At 42.5% G+C, this 22,621-nt stretch overlaps 1 protein-coding gene across 2 annotated transcripts in view; it reads right to left on the bottom strand.

Moving 5' to 3' along the window:
• KATNAL1 (katanin catalytic subunit A1 like 1) overlaps positions 1-22,621 on the bottom strand; it is a 109,419-nt gene that overhangs the window by 80,157 nt on the left and 6,641 nt on the right. For both annotated transcript variants that reach the window (XM_075265986.1, XM_075265987.1), the window contains exons 2-4: positions 17,732-17,903; positions 11,215-11,375; positions 3,059-3,224 (exon numbers count right to left, since the gene is read on the bottom strand). In XM_075265986.1, the coding sequence (XP_075122087.1) occupies positions 3,059-3,224; positions 11,215-11,375; positions 17,732-17,893 (489 nt within the window). In that variant the 5' untranslated portion in view covers positions 17,894-17,903. The remainder of the gene's footprint in view (positions 1-3,058; positions 3,225-11,214; positions 11,376-17,731; positions 17,904-22,621) is intronic.

Here is a 22,621-nt window from a genome sequence, read left to right on the forward strand (position 1 = left end):
CTTTGGGTCCGCATGGGGACATGAAGAATGGACCCTGATCTGCTTATAAACGGGATACTGTAATGGGGTCCGGCAGGTTTCCACACAAAAAACGCATAGAGAAAAGTCCTGCTTGCCGCATTTTGTAAGCAACTTTGCGGACAGAAAACCTAAATGGAATCCAGGTGCAGGTGAGATCCTAGCCTTAGGCTAATGCTAGGTTCACACTAGCGTTCGGCAGTGCGTTCTGTGGTTTCCGTCTTCTGCATTCAGAAGACGGAAACCGGTCAGATTGGGTCCGGCCGTGAGCGCCAGTGAGCGTTTTATGCTCTCCGCCGCGAAACCGTTTTTTAAAAATCGGACACAGAGTACTGCATGTCCAAATCTGTGTCCAGTTTAAAAAAAACGGTTTCGCGGCGGAGAGCATAAAACGCTCACCACCGCTCACGGCTGGACATCTTTCAAACCCTTTCAAATGAATGGGTATGAAAGAGTCCTGCAGGTTTCCGATTCCTGCCTCTGTTTGTGTTTTGTGCAGGAAACGGAAACTTGCAGAACGGAGACCGGGCGCAGATGTGAACGAGCCCTTAGTTCACACGTGAATTTGGTCCGGACACTTTCTAATTAGGAAGCAGTTTTTTGACCTTGAGGTGTTTTTTGGAGTGGTTTTTGGTAAAAACCGCTTCAGAAAACGCCAGGCGGATTTTCCCTGCCGGGCAGTGAATGGACCACAAAAAACCGCGACAAGTTTTTTGGCAAAAATCTGTGACACAGTTTCCGCCTCCCATTCACTTCTATTACCTTCCTTAGGCGGAATCCGCCTCAAAAAAGGTCATGTCGCTTCTTTTTTCTGCTAGTGGCATATTGCTAGAACGCTAGCAGTCTCCATAGACCAACATTGTGAGGGGGCTGGATTATGACGTGGATTCCGCGCCATAATCCACCCACTCTATGCCCGTGTGAACAGGCCCTTAGGTGGTAATTTGGCAGACCAAATTAGAGGTATCAAGATTAGGTCAGCTTCAACTCTTGTGTCTAATATTAGTAAATTTAGGCCTGTGTATTCATATAAATAAGGGACATATTGATAGGCATGGGAGGAATAAACTAAAAGTGTCTAAGTATTATATTGTATCACGCGGCAACAGAATAACAGGTGCACTTAAAGTAAAGCTAGGAGATTGATCGAAAAATAAACTAAAAATCAACCTGGATAACCGACGTGAACAAAATCATATTGGTTATCCAGGGTGACATCAGCTTCGGTTATTGTTCGGTTTGGTTATTGCAATATTTGCAGTTTCAATCAGACCAAACCAAATATAAAAAACTGTCTAACGTCACATGGCATCGCGACGCTTACATCTAGGCATCACGATACCACACCATGCTGGGGCCCAATCAGCAGCCAGAAGCCCTGAAGATAGCAGGGAGTTGCACCAGAGTGTATGAGAGGTGAGTAACTCTGTTTATTATGTTTCCTCACCTTCCCTGGCTCGCCACTTATTGTATTCTGGGGTCTGAGCAATGTCCACATCATAACAGCAGTTTTGAGACGAAAATACGAGATGAATCTCAGGAGACGAATCTCCGGGGGTTCGCACTGCGCTTAATCATACTATGATGGGAGCGTGACCTAAATGATAACCATTAATCATATTTGAGGTAAAATGCCCAGCCCTACTTAAAGGGTACCTGAGTTTTCATGAAAAGTTGAAATATGTGTAGAGCAGGGGTGCACACAATTTCACAAGGCCTCCCGGCCTGCCAGTGTCCGTAGATGACTCTCAGCCTGCGCTGTAAAGAAGCAGACAGCGGCTCCCGCGATCGACCCATACGTCCATTGCGATCGACCGGTAGAGCGCGATCGACGTATTGGGCACCCCGGGTGTAGGGTCTTACTGGGTGGTCTATTCTATCCTATCACTTTTTCTGCTGCTAATATCCCCATTATTGCTGAAACACAGTTTACATTTGTCACTCAGCCAGGAACAGTATACATTAAGGACTAGTCTGCCCCCTTCACCCATCCATTGCTGATAATGTTCTGCCATTCTGCCTGAAGTAACTGTACAATTTCAAACAAATACCTGAGAAGAGCCCAAGTGACCATAATATAAGAGATCCAGGAACAGTGGACCGTAAATAAAGTGCAAATACATAAAGGTAAGCAGATGAGATACGCAAAAAATTTTTTAAAAAAACACTGATCACAGTCAGTAAAGCTGCTGTCTGTGAATAATATCCCATCTGTAAACACACAAGCAGCCAGAAATAGATACCAGTACATAGAAGACTTTTCTTGTGAAATACGCAGATTCCTTAGTCTTTTGCACACAAGCAATAATTTGCAGACATATCTGTGCAGGCTGTGAGGAGAATCAGCCCCACAATATTCAATGTTGAAGAGAAAAAATTCCCACCCTCTACACTCATTGAGATAAGCAATACTGATTGGAATGTATCTATGGACAGACTTCCTTAGTAACAATAGAGTGAACAGCAAATTAGTTAGAAGGAAGGAACTTGGCAGGAACTTTAAACATTTTTTCATGCAGAAAGCAGCCAAATTTTTAATTAAAGAGTAATACATTTGTCTGAAAAGTTAGTGACCATTTAACAAACAATTGAGTGTCCTATGCCAGTTTAGAATCCATCAATTTTGCAATCAAAAATTCACATTCGCCTTTTAGTTTGTGCGGCGTATCATTAGACAGTTTTAAATAAAGTCCCTTTTTCGATGTATTTTACAAACTGCCGAATACTGGTGCTGTTTTAGACGGAGGATAAGGTTTAGGATATGTAAATAACTCCGTACTGATCCCTGGAATAACATCTCCTGCATCTAGCACATGCAACTTGTAATATTATTTATTTCAAGAAAGGTATCCAGGCCCCCTTCAACTTTCAATTCACTAAATATTACATCTTTCTCCAACAGAGACTTCCACAGTCTCACTGCTTTTACAGTAAATAATCCATTTTTAGAATCATGGTGATTTTTTTTAATTTTTATTTTTGTTTAACACAATCTTAATTTTCTTTGAAGATCATTTGAGAAATACAAGCAGTTTCCCACCTTGTCATCCTTCGCTCTTCCTCGAACATCCCTTTCCCGATTGGAAGCTTTTTCATTTTTTGAAATGGGGTGAGCTCTGCCCACGGGGCCATGTGGTTGTATTCCAGGAGATTCTTTACGTGAAATCTTTACATCTCTAATAGGCCTTCTGACCTGGGGTGGAGCCCTGATAAGTATAAAAGGAAACCATAAGTTCCACTGTTAGCTATAGACAGGTACCAACAAATCTTTAGGGTACATGCACATGATCAGGATTTACATGAAGCATTTGGCATACCTATATGCAGAAATCTGTGCAGAAAAACCGCACCAATTGTAGATTTTCATACAAGTATGTGTGGATTTTGGTTAGGATTCTCATACATGTACATGCAAATTTTGCTTTGGATTTCATACATGTACATGCAGATATCAGTGCAGAATTTGACATCATTTTTAATAAATTTAAGCCCGCGCCATAGGTCAATTTCCCCACAGAAAAAAAATCTGCATCATGTGCATCAGAAAAAGAATTTCTCATATATTTTAATGCTAGTGGATTCTGCATAGGATTTTCCACATCGCAATACATTAAATTCACACATAATCCTGATCATGTAACTTAATTTTTGTGACTGTCGTGGAGAAAAACAAATTGAATAAAATGTACAGAGATATACAAAAGAACAACAAGAAAAATGTAGGCTAAACAATACACAGACTGTGTATGTGTACTACAGTGGAAGGAGGGAGAAATCTAATGCCAAATGCTTCTGGTATTGTTTTATTTCTCCCAGGACAAAAGGATTGGGCATGTCGAAATACAGGGAAGAACGGGTAGCCCCCTATATATTAGACAGTCGGTCGGAACCGTTGAAATTCAGTACAATAGATATCTAACGCGTACAGGCTTTTTAACTCTCTTCCCCTGGCTGTGTGACAGATCAGGCCCTTACAAAAGAATATCAGATTTGTCTGTGTCATAACATAATAGAGTTAAGTGTCAAAGCGGCAGACTGCAGCGCTATATCACAGAAGACTGAATGATTCCGTACAAGACATTCCAAGAATTAACAGGCTTACGAGAGACGATTCATAAAAATATCCCACATGGCAGGAGTCCTAAGGAACAGTCTGGAGAAAAAATAGAAAGTATCGATCTCACGTCACCAGTAAAGCCAGTTGTTCTTGGAAACAAACCTTGGAACACGTTGCACTGCGCTCAGTAAACAGAATAGGCTAGAATTTCACTGACTGCTGGGATTTCCTACAAGGTCAAATAAAACAGAAGATTTTCTGACGTACAATGATACCGGATGGACTTCCGGGAACAAACCAATATCCTAATCAATCTCTATACATATAAAACTCAAATTCTCTAGTAGTCCGCTCTAAACAAATCCACAGTACTCGCCTGATTTGGGTGAAATTTGGCACGCCCCCCTCTCCACCCACAGGAGCAGAATACTGCGCACGTTACATCTCGCTAGCTTCCCCCCCGTCATGAGATTGGGGCCCCCAAAGTTAGTCCCTATTAGAGATGAGCGAACACTGTTCGGATCAGCCGTTCCGAACAGCAAGCTCTCATAGAAATGAATGGAAGCACCTGGCACGTATGCTTTGCCGGCGGCCGGTCACCGTGCCAGGTGTTTCCATTCTATTCATTTTTCATTTCTATGGGAGCGTGCTGTTCGGAACGGCTGATCCGAACAGTGTTCGCTCATCTCTAGTCCCTATACATATAATGGAGAAAAGTGAAAGTGAAAGCGCTGAGGGGAAAACAACAGTTGTGACTGACAGGGACGGATTATGGCGACAGCGCCAAAGAGTCGCTGCTGAAGGGGAAAGGGGCTGCACCTCCACACACAAACATTTCACAAACACCATATAAACATCACACAGACAGCACACATACACCAACCCACAAGCACAACACCACACAAATGCCACAACACACCACACAAACACCAGACCACTCTAGACATACAACACAAACATCACCCCACAAATATCACAACACCGCCCCATAAATACCACACACACGCAAGGACTACAAACGCATGCAAACACACTCAGATGGATGCACACTATGCACACGGACGAACAGAACACATGTGTACTCACACACAACTACCGCATGCATGGAAACTTACACTGCACCTGCACAAACACATGGATCACATGGCCAGATACACGTATACATGGACCACAAACGTGTATGCACACATGCATACATACACATGGATCACACGCGTGCACACACACATGCATACATATACACGGACCACAAACGTGCATGCACACACGCATGCGTACACATGGATCACACACGTGCGAGCACATACACACAAATACACGCAAATACACGCACATACATGCATACATATACATGGACCACACACGTGCATGCACACACGCATACATACACATGGATCACACGCGCGCGCACACACACACACATACACACAAATACAGGCATGCGCGCATACACACACATACATATACACGGACCACACACGTACATGCACACACACTTACGCGTACACACACACGCATACATACACATACACGCACGCACTGAAAAAACACATCTGGTATCATTAGTGGCTGCTTGCACACTATAGTATTTTTCATGGGCCTCCAGGCCATGGATTTGGCGGTTCCATAGACTTCTTTGTGCACAAAGCTGTGAATTTTGAAGGCTCCATAGAAGTCTATGGAGATGTAGAATCCACGGCCCGGAGACTGTAGTGTTACTGTAGTGTCCATGAACTACTTATACATTACAATGGAGGGAGGGGGGGAAGGGTTGCACTATGTTGCTAATTGGGTGTAAATGTTTTAGATGTCTGTGTAAGACACATAAATTTTAATTTTTGATAAAAAAAATGTAATTTAAAAAATAGTTGTAATAGTTTACACACATAATATGTATTGAATATGTAAAATCTATAAAAATGTTGAAATGAAAAAAAGTTGTTGTTCACATCAATGTTATGACAAATTAGTAAAATGCCAAAATAAAAATTTTAAGCATGCCTTCCAACAGTCCCAGATTCTGCGGGACATTCACATATTCGAGGTCCTGTCCCGCAGTCCCGGTCAGCGGGAGGTATGTCCCAGTTTTAACACATCTGCGTCTGGAGTTAAATACACAGGCGAGTAAAGCAGGAGCTGTCACAGCTCAGCTTCTGCTTTACTGCTGCAATCTGGCTCCTGGATGTGTAGGCGCGAAGTGATGATGTCACTCACATTGTGCCTACTACTCTGTAAGTGAGACTGTGGAGAGAGCTGCAGGGGAGCGAGGAAATGGTGAATATCAGTGGGGCAGATGAAGGAGGGGAAGAACGACATGAAACTGGGACAGAGATGGAGAGGAGACATGCAATTGGGGACAGAGATGGAGGAGGGAACATGAAACTGGGGCAGAGATGGAGAGGCGACATGGAACTGGGGACAGAGATGCAGGGGGGACATGAAACTGGGGACAGATGAAGGGGGGACATGAAACTTGGGCAGAGATGGAGGGGGGGCATATAATTTACAGGTGACTGTAGGAGGATTATACTGTGTGCGGGCACATGAAAAATGAATGAGAATGGGCGGAGTCAACATAAACGCGGGCGGAACTAAATTTGCAGCGGCGCAAATAGTGCACCACACATTTTGTCCCTCTTTCTGTTCTTCAAAAGTTAGGAGGTATGTTTAAAGAGGACCTTTCACCATATCTGGGCACAGGCAGTGTTATATACTGCCAGAAAGCTGACAGTCGGCTTTCCCGATCTGTGCCCGGTGTAAAGCGCTATCGGTCCCGGTACCGTAGCGCTTTACAGTCAGAAGGGCGTTTCTGACAGTTAGCCAGGAACGTCCTTCTGCCTCGCGGCGCCAATCGCGCTGTGCTGTGGAGCGGGGAGGAACGCCCCCTCCCGCTCCTGATAATGCTAGTCTACGGACAAGCTGTGTGAGCAGAGGGAGGGGGGAGTTCCTCCCCGCTCCACAGCACAGCGCGATTGGCGCCGCGAGGCAGAAGGACGTTCCTGGCTAATGGTCAGAAACGCCCTTCTGACCATAGAAGAGCTACGGTACCGGGCCGTAAGCTCTTCACACCGGGCACAGATCGGGAAAGCCGACAGTGCGCTGAATTCAGCGCACTGTCAGCTTTCTGGCAGTATATAGAACTGCCTGTGCCCAAAAGTGGTGAAAGGTCCTCTTTAAGTGGAAAAAAGATTTACTGTCTCACTCTGAAAATGTCAATTACAGTGTGACACTAAAATTTTACTTTAGTCAGCATAACCAACAGTTTATCATATTTTCCGCGAGCAAAGTTGCGGGTATTCTACTAGTAATATAATAAAGAAAGGTTTCATCGGATACTCTTAAAGGACACATCACAGGGCCTCGCAGTAAATGTGACAACCGTGCTCCAAGATATGATCTCCTGACGTTATATGGCCCTGAATCCAAATCTTGAGTTATGTATGAACCTACACAAGGCCTACTCATTCAGTAGTGAGGCTCAGTGACATGTCAGAAGTTTTGACCATTAGCTTCCAGGTGACAAGACCCCTACTTATTACTAAAACAATGGGGCTAAAGTACTGAGCTGCCCTCCAACTGAGTTTGGCTCTTTGTAGAGAAGGTTTTTGCCAAAAAAACCACACCAAAAACCGTGTCACGGTTTTCCGCCTCCCATTCACTTGTATTGATTTCCTGAGGCGGAATCTGTCTCTACATTCTACATAGACCTATATTGTGAGGGGGCGGATTTTGAGGAGGATTCCGTGCCATGTCCGGTGTGAACGGGGCCTTAGGCCCCTTGTTTCAGCAATCTTTGGGGAGCTCAACACCAGGACCACTACTAGCCAAAGCTTCTGACACTGTAAACAATTTGTGAAACGGTCACACTTTGATGCACTCTATTGCGACCATTACTGCATCAATTCCTTTTTTAAGTCCTCCTTTAAAGGGGTTTGCACATAAAATTTACTTCTCCCCAATCCTGATAAGTTGGAGATCAGTGAGATCTAACCCATGTGGATAGGAGAGAAGAGGATTTCATAAGCAAGCTCCTGTAATGGCTCATTTAAAGAGAACCTCTGCCAAGTTAAGCTCTTTGCATCACTTAAAGGGATCCTACATCCTGTATCATTAAAACACAATTTTTTGTGACTAACCTGTCGGAATAGCCTTAATAAAGGCTATTCTTCTCCTACCTTGAGATGTCTTCTCCGCGCCTCCGTTCGGTATAAATCCCGGTTTTCGTCGGTATGCAAATGAGTTTTCTAGCAGCACTGGGGGTGAGCCCCAGCACTCAAACAGTGCCACCTCCATCAGTAAGTAAGCGGCCATTTTCTTGTGGACTGTGGGCATGCGCAGTCGGTTCTGCCCGAGGTCTAGAAGTTTGACCACCAGCAAAGGAAGAAGACACGTGAAAAGGCCGTTCCTGAAGAAGATGGAGGCGGCGCTGGAAAGTTCTCTTGCAGCATTAGAGACGCCCCCAGTGCTGCGAGAGAACTCATTTGCATACCGACGAAAATCAGGATTTATACCGAATAGAGGTGCGGAGAAGACATCTCAAGGTAGGAGAAGAATAGCGTTTCTTAAGGCTATTCCGATGTGTTAGTCACAAAAAATTGTGTTTTAATGATAGGATCCCTTTAATAATTTAATAGTTGCCTCTCGACTGATTCTGACACAGAATCAGTAGCCCTTGCCATTCCCAAGTAATCAATGCTGTTAGTTTTAGTATCCGATATGCTACTTAGACTCTGTACTGTCAGGAGGGAGTCAGGCAGGAGCGGATAAGGGGTTTGATTCTGATCTCTGACACTAGCTGTCTCTGATTAGAGATTAGAATAACACCCCTTGTCCGCTCCTGCCTGACACTGCCCTCCTGACAGTACAGAGTCTAAATAGCATATCAGGCACCAAAACTAACAGCACTGATTGCTCGGGAATGGAGTTAGAAAAAATTCTAACTGTGGTGGAATCAGCTGTCTATTGACAACTGGATTGATAAGAACTGGAGTTGGTGAAAGTGGTGAAAGGTCCTCCCTAATGTTTGCAATAATTGTTACTACTGCTGTGCTCCATATTATTTCAGTCCACCACGTGCTCTTAGGTCTCAGTGTGCTCGGGGTGTTTTTCACAACTACAAACACACTAACCCATTCATTTCTATGGACCCCTACACACGACCTTGTATTATACAACCTGGACTCACTGACCTCAATGAATGAGGTTGTGAAGGCAGGGGCAGCACATGGATGTCATCCATGTGCCACCCATGCCGTTCACTCATGACCAGGCAACACGCACAGTCCTGTACATGTGGCCTTAAAGTCACACCATATTCAACACAACATCATATTTAGACAAAAGTGGCACTAAGGGCCCCAGCATGATAACAACAGTGAACAGAACAAGCCAAAAATAAGCAAGGTCCGATCTTTCTGTTTCTGACCAACCTGTCAATGCAGAACCGGAAGATTTCGATTGCGGATGGGGGGGGGGGGGGTAAACGGGGATCACATGACACAAGGTCATGCAGGGATAAAAGTATGGATACATCCGAAACGGTGTACAACAAATTACACTACTAAAATATTGCTGGTGAGCTAGCTTTATACGGCCATTTTTTCTCTTGCGTCTATATACTACATACGTCTTACCAGTAACTGTTGCTGTCACATTATTTTGTTTCAGGATCTCTTATCAAATCTACGCATTCTTGCAGACAAAATCTAAGATGGAGTTACTGAACAATATCGGAGGCAGATTAATGAAAAAATGTCAAGCTATGAATTATCAGAAACATTCTGTAAGAACTACATGCATCGGTTCACTGTGACAGCTCAGACCGGAGACATCTTTACAGCAAGAACATTTTTCTTTTTTATATACTAAAAGGGATTGACCAAAGTTAGGGAAAAAAAAAAAAAAAAAAAAAAAGTTATGTTATTCCTAAAAAATTGCTCCACACTTGTCCATGGACTGTGCCTGGTATCGCGACACAGATCTATAACCAGACACAACCTAAGGACATAGAGTGGTGTTATTTCAGGGGAAAAGACTACCCTTTTTTGTAATCCTGGATAATCCCTTAAAGTTTTCATACCAAGTCCTGAAAGGCTGGTAAAATGTGTTTTAAAGAAATTTACAATTTTTTATAGCATAAAAATACCTTTCAATTTTTGGTGCTGCTGTTAAGCTGTGCTGCTAGTGACAAGATCTAGACAAAATCACTCTCCTCCCCCTTCTGGCAGCTGGCACTACCATTCCTTCTTAGTTATCCTACAGAATCTAGGATTCTAGGTTCACACTAGTGTCAGAGGACCAGAACAACAGATAGGCACACTGCAAGGTCAAATGCGAAGCTCGACGGAGCCCATAAACTATAATGGTATCCATTATAGTTTATGGGCTCTGTATGTCCATGAAAGTTGGAAAGTTGGGCTCCGTGTGTCCATGAAAGCCAGAAATGCAGGACTTTCATGGACACATGCTGGGACAGAGACTCCAACGTAGATGTGAACTTAGCCTAACTCACCTTTTCTGCCATGTAACTACAGAGGCTCAGCTACTTACCCGACAAGCAGCCCTAAAAGCTATTTCTATTGACTGCTCTGTAGTAACCAGAGGATCACTATGCAGAGATGTGACTGAGCATGTGTGTCCACCACTACTCAGCCCAATAGGTGGACCTGCAAATTCCTCTACACTCTGATCACTAGAGGGCGCTATATTATAGATGTAAATGTCATAGCTCTTCATTGGGTCATTTTTAACAGCATGTACATGGTAAAGAGTATTCTTTTTCTGATTTATACAGGATGGAAAATGCTTCAAGGACAGGTGGTCAAAAAACACAGACGTGCCAGACGTCAGTGTGTCCTTTATATTTTACCAATGCAATACAGCACATCGGTAAGTAAATAGTCTGCTAAAATGAGATAATGATGACAGATTTATGAGCAAAAAAAAATGGAGAACAAGAACTGAGTGCAACACAAGGACAGAAACAGAATGTCGCCATTGTGAGAACAAAACAGTCAATTTTATTAAAAGCAGCCTTGTGGGTGACTGTCACCAAGACCGAAGGGTAAGTGCAGCCTTGCGGATGTCATGTAAATACTGTGATTTTGAGCGCTGAGAGCTACGCCATTATATCCACACACCTGTGCTCCGCAGGAACAGGAGGCGGCCAAACCGCAGGGTCCTTCACAGGTTCGTCTTGTAAAGCGACTGGAAAGTCGGCAGGCTTTTCAATTTTGAAGGATTCTAGAGTGTTGACAATGGTCTTTACTTGCTCGTATTCTTCCACTAACTCTTGGCACACCTGCAGCGGGAAAGGGAACACAATGCAGCAAAGCCGCTTTATTATAATTTGTCAGGAAAAGCGTCAGCCCTGTTCTCTACATCGCGACCAGATGAATAGGGCACCTGTCAGACACTCTCTAAAGACCACATCCCACCATTTTCATTTTACAGCAGGGCAACATGATGCAGATTATTACAGTAAGGCTGAATTATATAAACTATAATACTATAGGAACAGATGGGACTTATTGAGACGCCTGGATTGGCTGAAAGGTTGCTATGAAATATGTAAATGAATTGTATTTGTCAATATAATAAACTTTATAATATATCTTATTAAGGATATCTGTTTACTTTCCCACTTATTAAGCTGTTCTCCTGCTGTATCTTCAGTCGGACTGCTTGTCAACATTACATTATTTCTGCATTCTGACTCCCATAAAGAGCTCTATGAAGAAGGGAGGGGTGGAGTATAATTCTCCTGCCAGCTAGTTAATGCATTGTTTCATTCTGTGCACTCACAGCCCCTTATCTACAACCTAGCAACCAAAATAGTTTAGAATAGCAGAGTGTAAAAATAGCAATTATTTGAGTTTCTTTTCTATCCCCCCTCCCCTCTTCATGTACTAAGTAACTCTGCCTAAAAAGTGAAGAAGAAAAAACATATTACAAAGTTTTTTATTTTCGCCTGTACTATTGGAGGTGCACTTTAAGACTAGTGAGACTGCAATGATTTAAACGGTTTATTAAATCACCAGCAAGCAGTGCATTATAGACAAGCACGGATGTGGAAAAGTAGATTACATGGTCAGCAAGGCTGTGGAGTCAGTAGCCCAAACCACTGACTTCAACTCTGCAACATGAAGCCTTAAAGACCTCCATAGAGAAGCCTTGTTGAGAGTTTCTAGGGATAATACCATCCCCTTATAGCATACTGATCACAGTTCCCTGGCTGCCATCCTGGCTATTACTGAAGACATCTTAATTGCTTTTTTACTTAATTTGGTTACCAAAATTGATGCTTTTGCAAAACTCTAAATACAATATGACTAAATACAATAACATTTTATTAAAAAAAAAAAAAAAAAACTGGAAAATCGGAGTGTGGAACCGATAAAATCTGATTTTAAGCCTTAAAGAAGTTGCACAAACAATCTTGTTTTCTTCCAATCCTGTACAACTACAAATAACACAACTCTAATCAATGGATTGTGTGTCTAGTATTGCAATACCTCATACAACCTGAGGATGGGTGTGGCACTGTTTTTAGAAAAAGCAGCAGAAAATCTTTGATCCCAGACTAGCTCTTTAAAATGCCACTTACATACCTGACATTTTAGGGTATGTTCACTCGACTATTTTTCCAAACATGCCGTATTTTCATGTAAATCCTCATTTTATTCTTACATGTTTTGCACTTCATTTTCTGTGTGTTTTAGACACTTTCTAACTGGGTAGTGCTTAATGAAAAGGGGGCAGAGATTGTTGTAATACAAAAAAAGATGAAAACATTTTGGCACATTTTTTTCTTTATGGGATACTATAAGTAAACTAATAAGCGGTGTAAAGTTAGACGAGGCAGTCTAAGGCTATATCCACATGGCGTTTTTTAAAAATTGATTTTGAGGCAGAACCCAAACAACAGAAAGGCCAGCGCTATTGTGAAACCAGAGTACTGCTGTTTTAGAAATGTGACAAACTGTTAGGGTTAGTTCACACATAGTTTTTTGGCCCAGATTTTGATGCGGGAAGCCGCATCAGAATCCGGACCAAAATGCGCCTGCCGCGGCTAGCCGTGACTTTTCGCTCCGGATTAGGTCCAAATCAATGGGCCTAGTCCGGAGGGATTGTCTTGAAGCGGACGTGGAATCCGCTTCAAGATAGGGCAGGTCGCTTCTTTTCTCCGCGAGCTTTAAAATACAGTCCTATGAAAAAGTTTGGGCACCCCTATTAATCTTAATCATTTTTAGTTCTAAATATTTTGGTGTTTGCAACAGCCATTTCAGTTTGATATATCTAATAACTGATGGACACAGTAATATTTCAGGATTGAAATGAGGTTTATTGTACTAACAGAAAATGTGCAATATGCATTAAACCAAAATTTGACCGGTGCAAAAGTATGGGCACCCTTATCATTTTATTGATTTGAATACTCCTAACTACTTTTTACTGACTTACTGAAGCACAAAATTGGTTTTGTAACCTCACTGAGCTTTGAACTTCATAGCCAGATGTATCCAATCATAAGAAAAGGTATTTAAGGTGGCCAATTGCAAGTTGTTCTACTATTTGAATCTCCTCTGAAGAGTGGCATCATGGGCTACTCAAAACAACTCTCAAATGATCTGAAAACAAAGATTGTTCAACATAGTTGTTCAGCGGAAGGATACAAAAAGCTGTCTCAGAGATTTAACCTGTCAGTTTCCACTGTGAGGAACATAGTAAGGAAATGGAAGACCACAGGGACAGTTCTTGTTAAGCCCAGAAGTGGCAGGCCAAGAAAATATCAGAAAGGCAGAGAAGAAGAATGGTGAGAACAGTCAAGGACAATCCACAGACCACCTCCAAAGAGCTGCAGCATCATCTTGCTGCAGATGGTGTCACTGTGCATCGGTCAACTATACAGCGCACTTTGCACAAATAGAAGCTGTATGGGAGAGTGATGAGAAAGAAGCCATTTCTGCACGTACGCCACAAATAGAGTTGCCTGAGGTATGAAAAAGCACATTTGGACAAGGCAGCTTCATTTTGGAAACAAAAATTGAGTTGTTTGGTTATAAAAAAAGGCGTTATGCATGGCGTCCAAAAAGAAACAGCATTCCAAGAAAAACACATGCTACCCACTGTAAAATTTGGTGGAGGTTCCATCATGCTTTGGGGCTGTGTGGCCAATGCCGGCATCGGGAATCTTGTTAAAGTTGAGGGTCGCATGGATTCCACTCAGTATCAGCAGATTCTTGAGAATAATGTTGGCGACCATCTAACTTAACTGAACTTGAATTGTTTGTCCAAAATCCCTTCATCCAGGATCCAGGAACTGATTAAAAGCTACAGGAAGCGACTAGAGGCTGTTAACTTTGCAAAAGGAGGATGTACTAAATATTAATGTCACTTTTCTGTTGAGGTGCCCATACTTTTGCACCGGTCAAATTTTGGTTTAATGCATATTGCGCATTTTCTGTTAGTACAATAAACCTCATTTCAATCCTGGAATATTACTGTGTCCATCAGTTATTAGATATATCAAACTGAAATGGCTGTTGCAAATACCAAAATATTTAGAACTAAAAATGATTAAGATTAATAGGGGTGCCCAAACTTTTTCATAGGACTGTACCACTCGCAGAAAAAGGAAATGACCGGCTCCCATTGAATTGACCCGGATTTTGATGCGGAATCCCCGTCAAAATCCGGCCCAAAAAAACTACGTGTGAACTAGCCCTTGGGGTGTGTTAAGTATGTTTTGAGTACTCAAAATCCACCTCAATAAAACGCCTTGCAACAATTCCATTCATTTCAATGGTCAGTAGAAGATTTTTTTCCCTCCTCCTGATTTAAAACTAAGCATAGTGACCGACAGAAAATCCAATGAGATGAATGGGAGGGTGAAAAAAAAAAGTACTGGTGTTTTTTTTTTTCCGCCTCCCATTCATTTCAATGGGCTTTGCAAGGTGGAACACGTTGGAAGATCGGTCATGATGCTTCATTTTTCTATTAGCCAGTGTCCAGAGATAACTCTCAGCCTGCGCTGTGAAGAAGCAGACAGCGGGGATCCCTGGGTGGCCACAGAACGCCGCTGTCTCCTGCTCTCACGCTCCGCCCGACCCTGCCCACAGACACGCCCCGCCCACAGGCCCGTCCCTGCCCCGCCCACAAGAAGTGGGTAGTAGATTTTTGGACTTGGTCAGCTAATAAAGTAGCTCACACGCTGAAAAAGTGTGAGCACCCCTGCCCTAGGGCTAAGACACCCCCATCGCGGAAATGCAGCTTTTTGTGTTACAGTTTTCATTGCATTTTTTTTTTTGAGCCAAAGCAATGAGTGGCTACAAAAGTAATGGGAAATATAAAGGAAGTTCTTGTACTTTCTGCTCAATCCACTCCTGGCCTTGACTCAAAAGAAAAATTTGCAACAAAATCTGCTTTTCTGCAACGTGGGCCTTAGCCTAAAAGTCTGCCAGATTTATAAAACAGCATTATGTTAGGGTCCAGAACAACAGCTAGGTGAACTGCAACAACAGCGGTCAAATATGGAGTCCAATGGACACCCATTGAGGCTAAGGCCCCATGGGATGTCTCACAGCAATAAAGCACTGCTGGAATGACCGCGGCAGAAACACATTGCGGTTCTTCCCACAGCACTTTAAACAGAAAGTTCGTGGAGGTTTCCACCATGGACTTTCTGTTACAATTATATCTATGGGGAAACCACCGGCATTTCCGTAGGTATGATTGACATGCTGCAATTTCCAAAAACGCGCCATTTTTGGAAATCGCAGCGTGACCGCCAGTGTATTTTACTGCAAAGTGGGCATGGGATTCTCTAGAATCCCATCCACTTTGCCTGTACTGTAAAACGCTGTGATTTTTCCCGCGGCGTTTCTATCCCGTGGGGTCCCAGCCTAAGGGTGCATGCACACTACGTAACGCCGGGCGTGTATGAGAGCCGTACACGCCGGCGTTACAGCAGGGCTGCCGAACACTTCCCATTCACTTCAATGGGAGCGCTCGTAAACGCCGCTGTTACGAGCGCTCCCATTGAAGTGAATGGGAAGTGTTCGGCAGTCTGCCGTAATGCCGGCGTGTACGGCTCTCATACACGCCCGGCGTTACGTAGTGTGCATGCACCCTAAAGGTGTTTTCTAGGCAGAAAATCTTTTTCTAGAAAAGTCTGTTAGTGTTAATAATGGGTTAATAAGTACACCTATATAACTTTAGCAATGTTTGGAGTGATTTCTGGGTGTCTCTGGTTGCTGCTGACATTCTCTCCCTTTGTTTACTTGGTGTTAGCTTCCTTCTGTGCAGCTTCCTATGTAGCTGCTACACTAGTTCCCTGACTAGCGATCCCGCCCATTACTAGCCGCTCTTACCCTCCCTGTCTCACTAAGTCTATCAAACACACTCATTACTAGCTCCTCCCACCCACCTCTGTCTCCCTAGCTAACCTATTCTGTCCACTACTAGAAGACAGGGAGGAGCTGTCCCCAGACACAGGAAGGCTTGTTAAGTATTGATGAGGACAAGAGGGGAAGGGAAAAGGAACATCACCGGATTATAAAAAAGTGTCCTTGGTGTGTTCACAGGACTGCTCCAGGGATAAGGGTAATTATAGATTTATTTATTTTTAAATTGAAGTAAATTAGAAGTTAGGTAGGGGTGGGAGTTTAGTTTAGGGGTTAATTATCGGTTTATCCTGGACAACCCCTTTAACTATAAATTCTTTACTCCATTTATGCCAGAGGTAACATATTTTTGAGTTCAAATAATGGAACACTAGGTATAAACGGGTTAAAACAAACTGCTGGATGAAAAAGTCGCACACTACAACAGAGACTCCAACGCAGGAGTGTACGAAGGCTTAGGGCTCGTTCACATCTGTGCCCGGTCTCTGTTCTGCAGGTTTCCGTTTCCTGCACAAAACAGAGCAGGAGACGGAAAGCTGCAGGACTCTTTCAAACCCATTCATTTGAATGGGTTTGAAAGATGTCCGGCTGTGAGCGGCGGTGAGCGTTTTATGCTCTCCACGGCGAAACCATTTTTAAAACGGACACAGAGTCGGACATGCAGTACTCTGTGTCCGGTTTTTAAAAAATGGTTTCGCGGCCCAAAGCATAAAACGCTCACCTGCGCTCACGGCCGGACTCGGCATGACAGGTTTCCGTCTTCCATCTTCTGCATGCAGCAAACTGAGATGGTTTATTAGTTGTCAATTGGAATTGAAGCTACAAGTCTTTACCGCTGTATGTCGGTGTTAGATTTTCATTTTTCCATAGGATAAGTCGGTAGCCTCATACAGCAGTGAACCAACAAAAAAGTGACCGCTGCGAACACGGCAACAATATCCATTCCCTAATTATATGTTTTTATCTTATTCGGTGACAGCGGAGAAAATCTTTAAGCATCACAGTAGGATTTAAAAAAAATCTCCAAGAAAGCGGATTGGTACCTATGTCCATGTGTAGTATTATACTAAGTTGTTACCACTTACGGTAATAGCAGATTTTTTTTCCCCAGTTTTATGAAGGAACTAATAAGGTTCTAACAAGATAAACCACCCGAAATGTCACTTCTCACTGGGCGTAATTTCCCTCTAAAATACAGTGTTGGTGAAATCCACAGCATATAACAGAGCCTGAGGATGTAAGTACCACTCACTTGCTGCCACTTGACCTTCACCACTGGATCCCTAATGTTCTGAAAGTGTTTCTGAATTTGTTGAATTACTCCCTGGTAATAAACCATGGATGAGTCATAATTTCCAAGAAGAGCGTATTCTCGGCCTTTTTTGGCGTTATCACACATCTCAGCCAAATTCATTTTTGTGAACCTATAAGGAAAAAAAACAAATAAAATTATATATAAGCAAATTAATAGCAAAAAATAAAAAAAAAACAACAACACAGAGTAAGACAAGGGAAATAAGTAGCAATGTGAAAAGACACAAATTTGGTTAATAATCCTAATGTCTACTACCAATAATATCACAAACATCAAATATGGAAACAAGATAGTGATAATCACCTTTGAGGCTTGTTTTTTTTTTTTTTTGGGGGGGGGGAGGGGGGGTTATGTAGATTGTGAGCCCCATATAGAGCTCACAATGTACATTTTCCCTATCAGTATGTCTTTGGACTATGGGAGGAAACCCCCTCAAACACGGGGAGAACATACAAACTCCTTGCAGATGTTGTTCCTGGCGGGATTCAAACCCCAGGACTCCAGTGCTGCAAGGCTGCAGTGCTAACCACTGAGCCACCGTGTTGCCCCAAGGCTTGGGTTTTATGTGCTTATATTGGTTAAGGGCTAACTAATTTTCCAGCTTTTAGGGGACTGCTGTTAGTAGTGTCCATTGCTAGCATCCGTTACGAAATGTTAACAGGCACTAACAGATCCGTCATAAATCTGTTAAAAATCCCAATTTCAATGGGATTTGATTTGTTATCCATAACTTAGTGTTTCCTAAATCCGTCACATGTTCGTTTGTTTTTTTTTTAACACGGACATAAAAACCCAGGGTCCTTTCCAAAAGCATACTCACCTGTCCTCAATGCTCCAGTGTTCTTCTGTGCATCCAGATTCCTCTGCTCTTCTGGGTCTCTTCCAAAATTCCGCCGAAGCCGATGATTGGCCTCAGTGGAAGCGGAACATTACTACTACTCCACCTCCATCCACCCCAGGCTTTTTTCTGTGGGATGGTTCCTTCTTTATTGATTCTGCAGGTGCGCCCTCTTTTCCAAGCGCTGCTCTGCGCACTGCTGCCGATAATCCACCTCTGCTGCGCAGCCCCACGCCTGCACAGTAGAAGTCGATTATCACTGCAGAGAACAGAGCAGTGCTGGGAGAAAAGCTCGCACCTGCACAATCAGTAAAGAAGGAGGGGCTATCCCCAGAAGAAAAAAAAAAAAAGAGAGGCAAGTATATAATGGGGTCGAGGTATAGGCTGAGTAGGTAGGGAAGGGCTAGTAGTGGGAGGGATTGCTAGAGAGACATGGATGGGGAGAGAGAGAGATGAGGGAGAGAGGAAGGAGGAGGAGAGTGAGTGAGTGAGTGAGTGAGTGAGAGGGGTTAGTGAGGAAGTTATATAGCAGGAAGCTCAACCAAGTAAACAAATGCAGGAGATACCAGAAGCTCCAAGAGATACCCAGACATCACTCAAAACACAGCTAAAGGTATATAGGTGCATTTAATAACCTATTAATAGCACTAACAGACATTTAAAAAAAAACGAAAAAACATTTTTTGCTCTCTCTCCTGCCAGTGGGCAATTTTAGCCAAACTTAGGTAATAGCTTTAAGGCTACATGCACCCATAGTGTGCACACTGAGGGAAGGGGTAATGATTTCACAGCAGCAAAGTATTGAGGCAGAAACGCAATGTGGTTTTTCCCACAGAGCTTTTTCCTGAAAGTCTGCAGAGTTTTCCTCTCCAGACTTTCTGCTTCAATTATACTTATATGGAAACAGATGGCGTTTCAATAGGTATCATCGACATGCTGCAATTTCCAAAAATGCAATGGTGTTGGAAATCGCAACAACTGTACTGTACTTTTGCTTTTGCTAACTGTTAAAACAGCAAACACGAACAGTGCACTGCAGACTTCAAAGGGCTTAGCAATTTCTAAGTGACTGATCCTCTTTATATAACAATAAGCACATTTCTGTATGATATTATAATTTTTAGGAATTTTAAAGTGTAACTCCCATTTTTTATCAGGGAGGGTTGAATGTTATTGTAATATACTTTATTAGCCTATCTAACTTTCTTTTAATAGAAAAACAGGCTGTAACGTTCCCATTAGAAATGTTTTAACTAAGCATTGCCAGCGTGAGTATGTCTGTACACATGTGCTCAATGCAGCCTATAGAACTGAAGCACTTACCGACTGTTTTTTAACTAGTAATATCTCTAACTCTTGTATAGCCAGTACTAGATTCTCAGCTTTTTAGTGATACCAGAACCAGTTTTCTAGATGGCATAAAACCGAACATACAGCCCATTGAAGAGACCATCTTGCTTTTGGTAAATGCTTCAGCTCTGCAGATTTACAATATAAATGTGTACGGACTTTCCCTAGTGACAGCTCAGTTAGAGGGTTGCTAAGGAAAATGTCACAGTCTGTTTTCTATTAGAAAGGAAGTTAGATAGGTTGATAAGTTATGTGTAAACGGGTTTTATTAGAGATTTTTCAAAATTAAAACATATAAACAAAAAGGAACAAACGGAGCAACGTCACTAATCAAAATGGACAAGGAAAAAGGGGCGGCTCAGGAGGAAACCCCAAACCGATAAATTAGTGCAGTACCTGCTCAACATAATACAAAAGAAAAAGAAGGGGAGGGAACAAAAACAAGACAGGAATACGAAGAAAACGGAAAGAGAGAAAAAAAAAAAAAAAAAAAAGAAAAGGAAATAGGTTGATAAGTTATATTACATAAATAGTCACCAACACAATAGCAAAAAAAGAAGGAGATACACTAGTCTATTACACACCCAATGATTCAGTAAACAGCCCCTGAGATAGAGAATAAGTGGAACATCTCACAATTACAGACGCAGTGTCTGGAGAAACATCCTCCGCAAGCCTCCTGCTCCCCCCTCTGGCTCTTAAAATTCATATTTATTCTTTTATCCGAGACTTGATTACAGAGCACAAATAAAAAAATATATAAATGTGCAATCGTGTGCGCGCGAGCGAAGGTTCCTGCAGTACTGTGGATTTATCGCAACACCTGGACTGACTAAATATCACGTCTGTGTAAATATGTATTAAGATGAATACAGTGTGTTTAATTATAGGTTGCACCAACATAGAAGACTGACTGCAGGAAACGTCCACATGCATCTAGTTTGCCCATATATATATATATATATATATATATATATATATATATATATATATATAAATATAAATATATATATACTGTGGGGAATCGCTCAGGTAGATGCTCGGTAGCAGTGCAGGAAGCAGGGACACAGACACTGGGTTGCACGCAAGCTCAGGCTTTAATCACTTGCAGCGCGTTAGTTGCCTTTGCAAAGGCACAGAATAAACCAAACAAAACCCTTCTCGGCTGAGAACTAAACTAAACACAAACAAACTTTTCCCTGCCTATACAGAAGCCTGGCTACCAGACTCCCAGCTTGGCAACAACAACGGGTGGTACAGTACCTGCTTTGTATGTTCAGTCTGAATAGGTCAGCTCTGTCAGTGTGGTGCCACACTACACAGTCTTCACACACAGACTATTATCAGGCCTTGATTACCCAACTGATCTCCCTGGTGTGGGCCTTTACCATACACCGCTTAGGTGCCAGGCTGGAATGTACCTGTCTTCCCAAACCACACCCTTCACTCTCTCACAATATACAGTATATATATGCCAATATATATATTGTCAGGGTCTGAGGTTGCTAGGTGGAGTGGCATAGGTACAAAAGTCCAGTTTCTTTAGTCCAAAACAAAGGTAGAGTTTTATTTTCACTCAAAAAGGTAGTGCAGCAACAAAACAAAACAATACAAAAATAAATACCTGCCCGGCTAGGCTCTAACTAATCATAGAATAGGTTACCTCACCTAGAATAACAGAAATCCAAAAGCCAATAGAATCATTCAGGACACAGCTCCAAAAATATGACTTCTCTGTTTGCTCTCCAGCCAAACTCTTCCAAAGTGTTGCTGCTGGAGCTAACTTCTTAAGCCTCCTTGACGAGGAGACTCTCAACAGCTGAGTCGCTGCCGGAACATCCCCAAAGAGTGGACTGGAGGGGGGTGGAATGACAGGTCCCACTACCAATCCTACCTGTCATTCCTAAAAATCCAGCCCAGTAACCGGAACTTTGAAATAACCCTCAGCAGACAATAGTTATGTGCTGAGAAACATTCTTTCTGGAGTTTTCTCATCTCATCCACCTGAGTAGTCTGGGTGAGATGTACACCCCCTCCATTACCTGACCAGCCATCAGCTTACAATATATATGGGTTTTTTTGTTTTTTTAAAGAGAGACCTAGAACCCAGTCCAGTAGATAGATGGGTTAGGCTCACCTAATAAAATAGTGTTTTCTGGGGGGGTTTTGCTGCCTCCATTTCCGAGATATCGCTATTTTTGTCAATATGCAATTGAGCTCTTTGGATTAATGAAGATGTTGCCGCTTATCTCTTTGGATCAAATGCAGCAATTCATAAAGAGAAAACAATAGTTGAGTCAGGTGACCCTAACCAATCTATCTGCATGACTATGGCTAGAAGTGATATACTGGGTTTTGGGAACTACACTCCCTTTAAATCTTAGGATAGATATTGGTTTATCCTACACATGCTTTAAAGAACAGAAAACTAAGGAAATGCACAGAAAAATAAATACATATTCCAGCACTTCCTTTTTCTTGATCCCATTATGTCTTAGAATGATCCTACTATTGATGCATGCGCACTCTTCGTAATACAAAGGGTCTTAGTACATACTCATTGTTGTTTCTTACATTTATGCACAAGCACAACTTTTAGTTAGACCATGCAGGCCTGTTTGAAAAAAAACAAACTATCT

Source organism: Leptodactylus fuscus, chromosome 2 (assembly GCF_031893055.1).
Source record: "Leptodactylus fuscus isolate aLepFus1 chromosome 2, aLepFus1.hap2, whole genome shotgun sequence".
NCBI classification, from domain to species: Eukaryota; Metazoa; Chordata; class Amphibia; order Anura; family Leptodactylidae; genus Leptodactylus; species Leptodactylus fuscus.